The 14,711-nt window shown below is 32.1% G+C and overlaps 1 protein-coding gene across 1 annotated transcript; it reads right to left on the bottom strand.

Moving 5' to 3' along the window:
* Positions 1-2,015: 2,015 nt before the first annotated feature.
* Positions 2,016-14,628, bottom strand: LOC131957755 (cyclin-Y). The gene is made up of 9 exons (XM_059322516.1): positions 14,545-14,628; positions 10,740-11,110; positions 10,219-10,296; positions 9,930-9,988; positions 9,565-9,792; positions 8,990-9,109; positions 6,714-6,880; positions 6,136-6,298; positions 2,016-5,763 (listed from the first exon to the last, which is right to left on the bottom strand). The coding sequence occupies exons 2-9, from the start codon at positions 10,924-10,926 to the stop codon at positions 5,644-5,646; spliced, it is 1,122 nt and encodes a 373-aa protein (XP_059178499.1). The 5' UTR covers positions 10,927-11,110; positions 14,545-14,628; the 3' UTR covers positions 2,016-5,643.
* Positions 14,629-14,711: the final 83 nt, after the last annotated feature.

Below are 14,711 nucleotides of genomic sequence, written 5' to 3'. Positions count from 1 at the left end.
TTTTTTTTTTTGGAAACCTGGTTTCCTTGTTGCAACTGACAGACAAGAAAGATAACTCCTATATAAAATAAATAGTCTCACTTGTGATTAAATTATTTTTAAACTGTTAAGTAAAATCTGGAATATGTTAAATTAAACAAAATGTGTATCTATATAAAACATAATTATTCTCTGGGCATTTGGTGTAATTAAGTTCTGTTTTGAAACAGTAAACTTTAGAAAAAGTAGACAACTTTTTAAATTCTAAATTTTTTTAATTGAAATTAGCTTGTATTTTAACATAATTTCCAAATAATTTATAAATATAGTGTCTTTTTTGTTATGTATTTGAGAATTTTGTTTTGTTGTATGAAATTTAAGTTTGTATTTATCGCCATAGCTTTAAGTAACATAATTTTATTTTTTTAAACAACCAATCAAATCCAGGGGTTTAATTTAAAATGCATTTCATTACATCACATGATATCAATAATATTTTGTGTTTGCATTTGTTTTGTTTTTTTAATTTGCATTTTGTTTTGTCATAAAATCAGTGATACATATTCATGATTCTAGTTTTTTAATTTATTTGTGTCTTAGAATAGAACACCAACTGCTTCTGTGTGTTGTATTTGAGACAATCAAATTTATGTTGTTTGTGAAAGCTGGACTCAGATATTTGCTGAGCTAGTGGGCAGTTGATATGAGTTTGTTTTCATTTTTTTGGGGGTCAAACAAAATGGAGGAACAAAATTTTACCTGTTACTATTTAAGTACAACATTTTTCTTTGTAGATCTATAAGACTTAAAAGTTATAGAACAAAATTTAATATTTGCAAAATAATTTGAAAAAAAGGGGAAAAAACTTGTATTTCTTTGTTTTTGGTTTTTTTTCTATTAAAAAGCATACATTTTTTTATTGCTGAATATAAATTATAATTTTCTCCATCTGACAAATGTTGTATATATTATTATCCTACCCTATTGCATGGTTTAACCAGGTCCAGTAGATTTGATATCTACATTACAGAATCCTTCTCCCCCCCCCCCCCTTATATTAGTCATTTTATTATTTGAATACCTAAGAACACAAAGTGAAAAAGTTATGGTTTTAAATGATAATTTCCTCTATTGGTGAATTCTACTAAGTTGAAAAAATCCCAGTCACATTTTAAAGTTTTTTTTAGTGCATAATTAAAAAAAATTATAGAATTTCTTATAGAGTTCTAAAATAGTACTACTTGCTATATGGCCATAAATCACAACTTTGAAGTTATTTTTTTTTGCAAGTTTTTTTTTTTCAAGTTGTTGACTCTTTTCAAATCTGTTTTTCCTTACTTTAACTGAATTGAAATAATTCTCACAATCTTAATTATATAAAATGGGGTTGAGTTTTAAGTGTAAGATTGAAAATTGATGTATTGATTTTTTTTTTGTTGCTATGCTTTGGGGATTCAAGTTGAGAATCTAATTCTTACAGTTAAAACAAAGATTTTAAGTAAAATTCCTAATAGTTTAGTTGATAGTTTTATTTATAATATATGAAAAATATTTTTTTTCAAAAGAATTTTTTTTATCAGTATTTGTTTTTTTCTGATATATATGTTTAAAAAGGGATAAAATAATTATCTATTACATTTGTTTTTACAAGATCATTATGTCATGATTTCCTTACTCTCTTACTGATGACATCTTGTAAATCATGACATTCATCCTCACTCTACCCTGACAAAAGTGTAAAGTATACAAGGTTTTGTTTTCTTATGTTTAAATCCTTTTTGTGTGCACTTGTACAGTGCATATATTACATATAAATATATATATATACCTTGTGAATAAATAAATGAATTTAAAAAAGATGCTTTAATTTGTTCAATTTTTTATAAGTGTGGCCCATTTTGCAATAGTTTTTTTTAAAACAGAAACATATGTATGTAATACTATGTACAGTTTTTATAATTTTTATGATTAACCATAACACCACCATGGCATTTTCACTTGATTTGAGATACACGTAGAAAAATTAAGATAAATCATTACAAATTTTACTAAATAAATAAAAACATGGCTACTTAAAAAAATATAATTCAAATCAAGTTCTGTTAAAAGTATTTTATTCCATTTTTTCACATTTTCATTTTTTTTTCACGATTGCCTGCAATGTTAATTAATAAAATTGTTAATAGCGTATACAATTTAAAAACACAACACAGAATAATCATTGTATATTTCAATGCAATATTTAGTTCTATTTGCCATGAACCTTAAACCAGCTGGAACCACTACAGGCACCACGTAAACAACTAGCATTACCACCACCACTACCACAAACAGACTGCGAAAAAAGGAAGCATAGGTTGGCCAGATTAATACTTCTCTGAGTATTGTGAAACAATACTATCTACGTTGTGTTAATAATAAATCTGCGACTAAGCCAAGTCACGATGTGATAAGCAGAAACTGACACAATGAGTAAAGCTTTCAGGGTAGCAACAAGTTTTCCATTTTGTATGAGAGTGCAAATAATGTTATTCAAGGGTGTATATAAATATCCAAGTAAAAAATCATGTGGTTTTTGAAGGGAGGATAAACAGAAACAGACTTAAAAAATGAATATTTAAAATAAAATATTAAATTATTTAAGCATGCATTAAATTCGTTTTGATATCCAATTTTAAAAATGCAACTAGTTTTAATGAACAGCGCAAGTGGTATTGTCAAAATAGTCCTCGGATGGGTAGGGTTTTGCTTGTTTAAAATGTAAACAAAGATTTGAGCACAAGTAGCAATACACTTGTTTAATGTACTCTAGACAACATCAGTGACACCTCTACATTCAGCATCAATACTTGACAGCTGGGATTGTCACCCTAACCAGTGACATGTCACTCAAATGACAGTTACCCTGACCACTGACATCAGCAACCAGATGACACATGACATCCCAAAACACTAATGTTCATAAACCCCACAACTTTTTTTTTTGCTAAATGTTTGAAGAATAGCACACTTGGTAAAGAAAAAAAAAATTGAGATTCACACAAAGCTAGCCAAGCTTACAAAGATTTATACAAATACTGAATGCCTGTCTGACTCACACAAACTACACTAAATTTCATTACAAAAACAATAACCTTTAAATAAGCACGCAGTAGGCTACCCCATGTCCCATCACTATACAAACTTTAAAGGGAAATTTTGTTCAGGATTTCAACTTAAAAGGATTTAAAATACTGTAGAAATACACAAGAAAGAATTGTTTTCTTGTCTTGGAATTATTAATTGTGAGCTTTTATTTTTTGTTCTATCCACACACTTTTAATCAGCCAATTTTTATATACTGGTTCCCAATATGGGACAGAACTCTTTGGCCAGTAGGCATATAGATCAAGGTGGATGCATTTTAAATAAGTTTGATAAAAAAATTTACAGACAAAAAAAATCTTACAGAAAAAAATTCTTGTTTTGAAAATTGTGTTTGCATGCTGGAATACCTTTGTGGTCGCTTGAACACAACACCTCGTTAGTTAATGCCATTGACTGACTTGTAAAATCATTTAAGTTTTAGGTAACAGCATTTTAAGATATTAACTAAGGAATAACCACTTTAAAATTTATAGGGTAAATTTTATTTTTTTTATATTTTTTCCAAGTAGCCGTTCTTTAATAACCTTTAATAGGATGTATTATCCAAAAGTCTGAAAATTCTTATTTTCATATTAATCATCAATTTGTAAGAAACTGGAGAAACTAAGTGAACTTTGTCATTTTGATTATCTATAAGAAAAATAAAACAATGTGAAACACTAATTACTAAAAATAGCTTCATAAAAATCAACTTTTAGTTGCATCAAAAAATGTGCCTTCATAGCTTTCATTTTCAAATACAACAGGCAAATATAGAGTTTATTCAATAGCATTTATTTACAATGAAATACACATTGAAACAGTTGTAGAAAAATAAGTAAATGCTGACAGCCATATTGGTTTTTTAAAAAGCATTTCCATATTTTAAACAAAATAAAATCACAAATTGCTAAAAATTGTCACACAGCACCTAACAATGTGCAGCTGTTGTTTAAAAATATCGCGGCATGAAACAGATACCCCATGGCTCAACAGCTAATTGTTTATTAATCAAATGCTTAGAAGTATCACAAGCATAGCAAACTACTACTGAGAAATGCAGTTTTCCATCATTAATAATGTTCAATTTTTATATAATAGTGTATAACCATTCAAACAATGATCTAAATGATAATAAGCTTAGCATTAAACACACCAAATGCCTCGGAAGATTCACAAGGTTGTTTTAGTGGGTTAATAGGAACACATCAATGCTATGATCAGGTTAAAGCGTGCCTTCATTTTTTTTGTGAGGGAAAAAACGGTGAATATTAAACACAAGTGGATTTAATAATATACAGTAAACGGGTGATAAATCAGATGGTTCACATCTAGCTATAAAAAGATAACAGGATAGAAGTCTACACCCAATAGATGATGTCTAATTTTACCCACAGCAGTTTCAAAATTTTGGTAGTTCTCTCCATGTAACAGATTTATTATGTAGACTAGTTTTAAAAAAAAAAAAAACAATAAATAAGCAAGTTAGGAAATATAGGTGATATAACACTGATATAACATCACAAAGATAATGTGCCACAAGAGCTCAGAATAAAATATTTTATACTTCAAATTAAGCTTAAACTTGTTCCTCATTCTGCTGAAATTTGGATAGATTTGTGTCATCTCCTCATACATATAAGGGAGGTAATTCTCATGCTATGGTGGATAATGAAGCAAAGAAAGATAATCACAGACACAAAACAAAACAAAACTCTGGACCTGCAGACAAGTAAATTAAAAATAGAAGCTTTGTAAAACAAAGCTAAACATGAAAAATATTAACAAAAATTATTACCCATCACATAACTAAAAATACTACTTAAACTACAACTTGTTCTAAAGATGCCCCCCAACCAAATAGTGCACACCCGTTACAGTAATAACAACAATCACACATTCTAATTTCACTAGACAAAGATATTTGTTTACAAATAATTTAAAATTTGGCAAGAGAGACTATTGACATTCTGACTGTATTAACACTCATCCTGTTCAGCAAAAGAAGTATAAATGACAAATATAACAAATGAATGATTCTGTACATGTCTACTGGTAATGGAAACTGGCGCAAAACAAAAATGTTATAGAACATTATGTATAGAAGGGGGAAAAAATCTGATAATATTGAGCTCATTGAGTACCTAAAATCTAAAAACTAACATAACCTTGAGACAACAAAATGGTTGCTATACTACCAATGTAAAATATTCACATATGTACAAAGTATCGCACAGAAAGACAGGAGCATAACTTCACGTATGCATAAAATCCAGCAGGGTCTTCCTGCCTCGTACAAACGTAAAACAACATAAAATAAATACAACCATGACTTAGCAGTAGAAGAACTAATGTACAATAAAATGTCACCCGTCACAACTGTTATAGTCCATGTTAAAGGCCAAGACATTGACATATCTTTAGCCGTATCAAGTGCCACGTACAACTTTGTCCATTGATGTGTTTTAACAGCATCATTATGTATGTACAGGGAAGTAACTGTCCGATGTCACAGATGTCTACCACAGGGGCCAGAGGTCATGATAAAATAGCTTTTGCTCGATGCCGTGCCCACATATGACCATCGAGTGAGGCTATACGTCTGCGGTTCTTCCGGTGCCATAGCCTCAGCTTGTCTTCACATACACTTGACAATGCCTAAAGTCAATAAGATATGTGACTTAAGAAATTAGAAAAAGTGATTTCAGAAATTAGGAGAGATTATTTCAGACAATTAGGAATTAGAAAATGCTGCCCTTAGAAAAAGAGGAGTTACATTAGACAAGCTAAGATAACACACACACACAAAAAAACATTTTTAATGCCTAATTTAAAAGAATGCTAGACTATAGAACACTTATCTTATATTTAATATTGATTTTATTTATATTAAAATATTTCATTACAATTACATTATTTTTTAAAATTTAAAATGCCAAGGCTTTGTTTTTATGACATAGGTAAGCTAGGTAAAACTTAAGTAAATTCAATTATATTAAGATGTTTTTTTGAATGAATGAAAATGAATACCTCTAATTTCAGCGCCCTTTCCTTATCCAGTGGTTCCGGTGGGTAGACTATTTCATGAGCGTCAGCCAGTGCTCTCAGATCAAAGTAATATTTAGCATAGACACTAGAAGGTACATTGATGTTAAACTGTAGAAGTTCCAGCACTTGTCTCTCTAATTCATTCCTAGTCAAAGGATTTAAAATAGTTTTAGTTCATACACACACAAAAATGATGTCCATAAAAATATAAATTATGCTATTTGTATTTATAAATAACTATCAAAACAAAGGGGCAGTAAATCATTAATCAAACCGGTTCAATAAATTATAAAGCTCCAAATTATGTTTAAATACAAAAATGAAAATAGCCATTATGTAATAAAATGTCTAAATTTCTAGATTTTGTTGCTTTAAAAAATAAGCAACCTTGGAATGGATCAGAAATATGTTAATATGATAAAAGGGATAATACTAGCAATGCAGAAAGAAAAAAAACACAGGAAAACATCACATAACAAAGGTTCTTTCTCAATACTTATATGATGTATCACCACTCTCACATATACAGAAAAAAGATTACTCAGCTATGTTGCACTTACATATCATCTACTTGAATATCTTTAAGAATCTGGCAGAAATCCACATTCCACACAGCCTGATCGTCCCAGACCTTTGATGCTAGAATAATGGCACCCAGGACCATCCTCTTCCAATTACCAGGATTGATATCGATTTCAGAATAAGTTAAGAGACGTTCCAGATAAACCTAATAACAAAAGAACATCAATTAATCTTGCAAAATATCGGAATCTCTAATTTGTTTAGGTAGAGCATCAACTCTTTAGACTTAGCGATCCAATGGACAGATGAAGTAGTTCATGTACAGGGATGTGACCAGACCAGGAAAAAAAATTAGGAAATTTTCTTCAATATGTTTTATCTACTTTTTATCGCGGTTAAGCAACTTCATACCGCAGTTAAGCAGCTTCATACTGTTACTGTACTAATTAATTGTTTAATGAAGTTAATATTTTTAATACAAGAAGTTTATGTTACTCTAAAATATTTAACATTGAAAGTCTTGTCTAATTGCAATTTAATGTTTACCTTATAAACAACTTTTTAAATATTACAATGGAACAAAAGTAGCAACTAAGTTTTATTTTACAATTAAGCTAATTTTAAACTGTACTAATCTAGTGTACATTCTAGATGTACTCCTGTTTTCAATTTTAAATAGGGGGCCTAATGCCTTATATTCTTTTAAAGATTGGATTGGTAAAAATATTTGTCTTCGACTGTAAAGAGCCTAGATTAAGATTAGTTATAATTTGAAAGTTTTAGGTTCATGTGATGGAAAAATGACTGGACCAGGTTAGCTAAAATTAGAAAGGGTCTGACGTGTGAACCAAAGTTAATCATTTTGATACCCAAGCCATATCGATGTTTATGTTTTTTTGGAATAAATGTAAAGTTGTTTTTTTTGACGATATTTACCTCCCCTCTCTCCGACAAAAGCCAGACTCCCCCCATCCCCCACCTATAATGACGTCACACCTCAGCCATCAAATGCTCCCCCCTCCCTCGAAATTAATTTGATTTTTTTTTTTAAACATCGATTTTTTTCTAAAATATTGACTGAGGTCGACCAACAAAGGGTATTTTATTCAATCTCTATTACAATGCTTTACAACAGTTTTGTAATAGCGGCTAAAATGCAGTTGTTTCTAACATTACTTTTTTAAAATACAAAAATATGACGCACTATCTTACGAGTGTGACGTTATTTATGGAAGACCTCTGAACGTATTTTTTCTTCCACAAACAAGACACGGTCGTAGTCACGTTGAGTTTAGTAAAAAAATTTTTAATCTGTAGGCCTACGAAGCATACGTATTGCAGGAACAGCTATTTGAAATTGACTGTGACGTCATTTTTTTTCCCCACAAGCAGTACCGAACACGTACTTGGGGTCAAGGTGAGGTCACAAGAGCCACCGTTGCTACGAGGTGGGGCGGGTTAGTCAAGTCCTTTTGCAAGGATTTCAATATTAATTTGAGATTGCGAAATAAAATAGAATCAGAGAGAAACTCTAGATTTAGGCGGGTTAAAATACCGATAGGTAAATTAGGCTATATCGATAGCTAGATAACCAGGCTTAAGAGATGTCAGTTTCATTTGAATAACTGCATTATTTTAGATTACCTTTTCCCCGTCTTTTTGATAAATAGTAAACTGAAAATAGCGGAAAATTTGGACTAAAAAAAGTGTGCTTTGAAAAATTCGAAAGTCCGCCGATATTTCGAATCTTAATCTACATTTAATCTTGATCTAGTACTGTCGGACCTAGCACAATCGACCAATCGAAAAGAAATGCGCACATTCGAGTGTCCGTTTGACTTAAGTATAGTACAGTAGTTGTCAATTTAAATTTAAATACGAATAAGTGGAATGAGCATGTCGGCCCTTTCCGTAGAAGACATTTCCGTTTTTTTTTCCTAATTTTTAAAATTTCGTAAAAAATCGACAAAAATTGAAAGTCGGCGGAAAAATTCGGCGAAAATTAAATCAGCGGAGGAAAATCGCAACTGAAACGGAAAAATCGGATTTCCGCTAAAATTCGGAAAAGTCACATCCCTGCATGTATTCCTTGCCTCAGCTTTCGAAGGGATGGTGTGGTTAGCACTATGCCCAGTAAGACAGGTACCCATCAGAGCTGGGTCGACTCTGTGACTTCCTAAAGTCACAAGTCTGAACTGAGAGCCAATCTCGAGACCTTCAGACTAGCGCTCTACAATCTGACCATGCCGTCCCATCTACCAAGTAACTAAATTACAAATGTTAAATAAAAAGATAAATCTAATGTGATACCCACCAATGTCACAATTGCACACTCTGCTGTCAGCTGGGCAGCATTGAAGAGATTACGAACAAAGCGATAAATTATTTTGTGTTCCGGGTCACGCTTTTGATAGTCATCGGGTACAGGATCCTTCTATAAGTAGATATAAAATAAACTAATTTTAACACCTAGAGCAAAGTCACCAAAAGGAAAGTTTTGAACCAATTATCCAATAATTTTTCAGTCTTAAAATCAAAAATTTACACCTGTAAAGTAAAAGGAACCTATGCCATAGGTAAACATATTAATTTATTAAACATATCAATCTGAATTATAAAATGCTTTAAGCTAATGAAATTGTATTACACTACTATAAGACAAATAACTGGAAAGTCGATCCATGAGCACTACAACTATAAATTGTTTTTGCCGAATTTGTTTGGTAAAGTCTTTTAAATGTATTTACATTTTACAAAATTAAAACAAAGTTAAAAGTACATGTGACCAAAGTAAAAGTAGTAATCTATAGAAATAGGAGTATAGTGCAAGTCTAAAAATATAAACAACAAAGCCCCTCTACAATTATTAATCAATGATAATGTACTCACAGAAAGTGGGTGAGCTTTCTCATCAAAGATCTGTAGAATATTTGGCTCAAGTGCGGCCAGACTTTGCTCTTTCTCCTCGTCTAAAGGTGCACGGTTACGGATGTGAAAGAAAATAGCCAGGGCAACAGATTTGATGGTCGTCTTTAAGTTGGGCTGTGAGACAGTGGAGTCATCCATGTAAATGGTGGAGCAGGAACTAAACTTGCGCAGTTGGCCAAACTCATCCACCTAGAAAAGCAAACAGGTATGGAATTAGAAAAAAAAAAGCTTCATTTCTGAGCAGCATATTACAAATAAAAAACAAAAACACAGAATGTTGTGTTAGTAACCAGATGTCAACAGTCCACTTGTGAGTAAACACTTACATGATGTTTATGGCCTGAGTGTGTGAGAATCATCTGACTCCTCCTGCGCAAGCGGTTATCTAAATAAAGAAAAACATGTATCAACCTAAAGGAGATAAAAATTGTATCTATTGGTTATCTAAATAAAGAAAAACATGTATCAACCTAAAGGAGAAAAAAATTGTATCTATTCCCCAATACTAATGCCAAAAGCAAATAGTATAAATTTCTTATGGCACAAAGAGCAATCAATGTCATACTTACTAACTATTCAAGGGTAAATAAAATCAAACAAAAATAATGTCCTTACTTCTTTGTATTTCAGATTCAGACTTTGTAGAAAATATTGGTTTAGCTCCTGGGTGACTGGACGGATCTTGATCACTTTCTGTTTGGATACATTAAAAAAACATTAAAAACAGTTAACATTGGTACTGCTAAAACTGGTGGCAATCAGATGAGTAGTAAATGAGTAGTAAAAGTAATGTCTATTTCTAATGCATATGTATTAGTATCTATCACCCATTTTCATAAGATGTTAAAGATTTAAAGTACTCACTTTAAAAATGTTACGTATTGAATTTTACTGTAAAAGCGAAGTTTTGTTTCTATGACTAAAAACTACTATTACAATTGCAATATTGCAATAAATTTTGAAAAATTTATTATTTATTTAGAATAATTTCAAAGCCCTCATTTTTACTAACAGTGCCCTACTTGTGAAAATTGACCCTAAAAGTAAAATGTATAACAACATGATACATTTTTTACTTTATCTGTAATTGTGTTGTAAAAAAAAAAAGTTAGCTCAAAATTCTTGTCATAACCCACCTTCTGGCTCTCGTTCACTAATGTGAGGTACACCACCAGACATGGTTGCTGTGGGTGGTGGCTGCACAGTGTTGACGCCCTCTTCTTCGACCGTTGAACCTGGCTGCTGATATACGTACACATTTTCACTTTTTTTGCCGCGATTTTTGGGACTGTGATACACACAGCACGAATTTTTGTTCCCCATGACAAACAGTATGTGTTTGATTGGTCAACACTCAATATGAGCTTTGGTCAGTGATATGGGTGAAGAGTTCACAGAGAAGTTTAGCATGCTTGTTGATGGATTACATATCTATGATGAAAACAATCTTTAGATGTTTATAAAGTTCTGCTGTTAGAATCAGCATCTCCTCACTACAAAGCAGATTCTGTAAGTTAAAAATTTCTTACATTAATTTCAAAATTATATGTAATTGCATTAAGAAAAAGAAAATTAAAACTCAGGAGTTTGATAAATAAAATTATAATTGGTGACATGGCATGGTAACGTAACGGCAAAATTTCCAAAAAGCAAATAGTCAAGATATTTTTTAAATTACATCCTATAACTATAATAATAAAATCAATTCTAATGCAAATTGATATGTTGGATCATTGTCAAAGATGCTTTGTCAAGTGAGGGAGATTTGTGAGGAAGTTATTTGTGGCTTTAAGATCCTTAATGAAAAAGTTAGGCATACACTTTTTTGTGTGTTAGAAACAAAAATAGAAAATAGTGAATAGCCTATTATGTATTTTGTTATGACATGCTTAAAGAGCAAAGAGGGCATGATGTTGTGTTAACTTTTTTCCTCAACTTAACCACTTTTATTCTATGAGAATGTTAGCACTAAAGCTAATCAAATTAATTCAAATGGATCCTGTTTTTACATGATATCAGATTATGTAATTTAACACTTATCCAGTCAAATTTTTTTAATTTGAGATTTTTAGTATGTAAAATAATGTAAATGTAAGCAGAACTTTAAACAATTTTTAAAAAGTACTGTCTGATAATGAAAGTCTCATTTTCACATACTTTGAGTTTTGTTGGACCATAAGGATTATGTGGTTGAGGGGGTGTGGCACATCGCAATTGGAGCTTTATATTTCTGTGTTTTATGACTATATTTGTACACAATCAGCATCCTATGCTTTTTAAATTGATAAAGGGTAAGTATATCAAGTTACAAAACCTGCAATCTAACTAATAATTCATACTTTTTAGTTTCAGTTTAAAAAATAATAAAAACGATCATCAATGAAAAAAGTGTAAACATTCTATTTTTAGGAATGACATAAAAAACAGTTATAAATCTAGCTAAATGATTGGATTATTGCTCGGCACTTTTTTTCCCGTGCCTCGTTTTCAGCAAAAGAGATTATAATAAAATGGCATTGTTGAGGGTTGATCATTTTCACAGAGCTCATCTCATAAAGACCATAAATTATTATCAGTTAATTGTAATGTGTGTAAAAGTAAAATTAATGCTTTCAAGTTTTAAGTAGGCCTCTATTTGGTTTGAAAGACAAGAAGAAAATAGAGCTAGATTTGGTAAGGCGCCGTTTGTGAGACAAAGAAATTAGGTCAAAAGTACACCTAACAATTCTTAAATAACATACTTAATATCACTTAAATATAAAGGATAGTTCCGATTTCTAAAATTGATGACGGCTTCATAATCATTAATTTTATCCCTCTACTGCATAGTGAAATTGAAACTGGACGCCATTTTTAGTAAGCGCATGGGCCGTGAGAGGCCACAAAAACAACAAACCCGGAAGCTGTGAATTGAACTGCCTAATTTTTAGTTCATTGTATATTTTAATGAGAAAAAGTATTTGGCGGATTCTAGCTGGAAAAAGATACGCATGCAGAATGGAGAGAAACTACCGCCTTCGTTAGTGGCGATGTTTTCTGTGGTACTGCGCATGCGTGTATTTACAACCACAGAACCCTAAAGTTTCCCTTTCAAACCTGGCGGTCTATGGGGCAATTGAAGTAGAGTTCACTTGTTTCTGTGACCTCGGCATATGAAGAGATGGTGTGGTCAGCACTATGCCCAGCTGCCTTTACTTTCCCTAACGTGAGTTAGGTACCCATCAGAGTTGGGTGGACTCAGGGACGGTCTACTGACTTGAACCCGGATTCAAACTCGAGACTTACGGGTTAGCAGTCCAGCTCTCTACAGGCTAGACCACTCCGTCCCATAACCCAAACCCTAGCTCAGCTATTAAGGTCACAGCGCATGCGTAGAACTATCTTTTGCCGACCAGTTGGAGACGCTGGGGTGAAAAATCTTTTTCCTAGTAGTCACTTGGAAAGTATTTTGATCTAAGTTTGTGCTATTATTAGCTGTGTAAATGGAAAAAATGCTAAAACAACCATGCAACAAAAAATAATTAGGCCTAGGCCTACAAAGTGTGTAAGACTGTGATGTGGGGGTAAAATTTGAGACAATTTGATGCTGGATCTAAATCTACATTCTAATCTAGAGTGAGTCCTAGACTCTAGCTAGAGCTAAAAATTTGAATAAAGAATCTAGAAATCTAGATCTAGATCTAGATCTAGAGTAGATTTCCTCACGCGGTCAAAGCCATATTGCGATCACATTCCCGTTTTCGCTTCGTAAAATAATTGTTTGGATGCTTTATACGAAACTACCGGTATCTGCTGTAAGCATGTCCATTTCTAAATATATCCAGGTCAAATTCTTTTGTTTTCTCCTTCTGGAAGACAAGTTTTTAAATTTTTAAGTTGAGGTATGACGTCAACCGGTGATCCCAGTTCCCCCGGATGAAAGCACTAGGTCCGGGATGAGATGAATAAAACTAACCAATCAAAGCTGTTTATAATTAGGTTAACTATAAATAGCTTCTACATATGTGTGGGACACTGTAAATACTATAGCTAAGGCTACTAAAGCAACCTGAGAGGTCAAATGGGGGTGATCGCAGCTGGGCTGACGATTCGGGTCGTTTTCCTCGCTGCGTAACCAATGACTTGAGCTAGACTAGCCTAGATCTAGATGCTCTATATTTCAAGCTAAGTCTAGAATATGTATAGTTTATACATTATTCTGTGGTTTTAAATTATTTCGATCATCTACTTCTTCTAGAACTAGTTTGTGTCTCCATATACAAGCATATCTAAGCAAATGTTAGGTTTTGTCTTGTTAGTAATTGTTACGTCCCTTTGTTATGATTATTAAAATTGCGTCCCTTGAGTTATCACTGGGTCATCCGTGATGTTTTGTTAATAAATTTAATTAAAGTATTTTTTATTTGGTTTTGCAGTCTATTAATTAATAATACAATCAACAACACGTTTAAAAGTGTAAATTATTTATTTTAGCTTTTAAAATTGGATCAAAACGTAAAAAACTACGCTTGTTACGCAACAGGAAAATGTGACCGCCGGCAAGAAAAAAAAGGGGGAAAAAATATCGCAAGCAGGCACGTCACTAAAACTTGAATATCTCAAATATTATGCGTAGGAATACAAAATGATTTATAAATATTAGAGTAGAATGGCAGCGGAATAACACGGTACTTTCAGTTTGTTTCTGTGTGAAACGGGTACAAAATAGCGCCCGATGAAAATCGGGAGTTCGGATTTTTTTGCTATGTGTGACCGCGTTAGGAAATCTACTCTAGATCTAGATTCTAGAACTCTAGCTCAGCTTGTCTAGCTAGATCTAGATTCTCTAGTAGACCATTTTAAACTTGTAGACATTAAATCTATGTCTGAAGAAAACCATTTAACGTATTGGTATCTCCCTAATTTTAGTCAAACAAAACAAATAAACTGTTTTGAACCAACCACAGAGAATTTGAACTCATTTCTTTATTTCTATCAAGACCCGGTCAGGAGCGGAAATGGAAAACATCCATTTTGAAAAAAAAAAGTGAATGCACTTCCGGGAAATAATGTAAGATTGCCAGGTATTATTTAGGTTTTAAATATTTTTTTGTGTGTAGGTATAATAG

Source organism: Physella acuta, unplaced genomic scaffold (assembly GCF_028476545.2).
Source record: "Physella acuta isolate Inbredline_101_S28 unplaced genomic scaffold, ASM2847654v3 ptg001262l, whole genome shotgun sequence".
NCBI lineage: Eukaryota > Metazoa > Mollusca > Gastropoda > Physidae > Physella > Physella acuta.
Note: the sequence above shows the minus strand (reverse complement) of the source record. Positions and strands in the feature narration are given on the sequence as shown.

Bases quoted from the DNA above. Each gene is read 5' to 3' on its own strand.
- LOC131957755 (XM_059322516.1), bottom strand. From the start codon at position 10,926: ATGGGGAACAAAAATTCGTGCTGTGTGTATCACAGTCCCAAAAATCGC. The intron at 10,297-10,739 runs GTGGGTTATGAC...GTATCCAAACAG, and splicing joins TAGTGAACGAGAGCCAGAAG to AAAGTGATCAAGATCCGTCC. The intron at 6,881-8,989 runs GTGGGTATCACA...TTTTGTTATTAG, and splicing joins AGTGTGCAATTGTGACATTG to GTTTATCTGGAACGTCTCTT.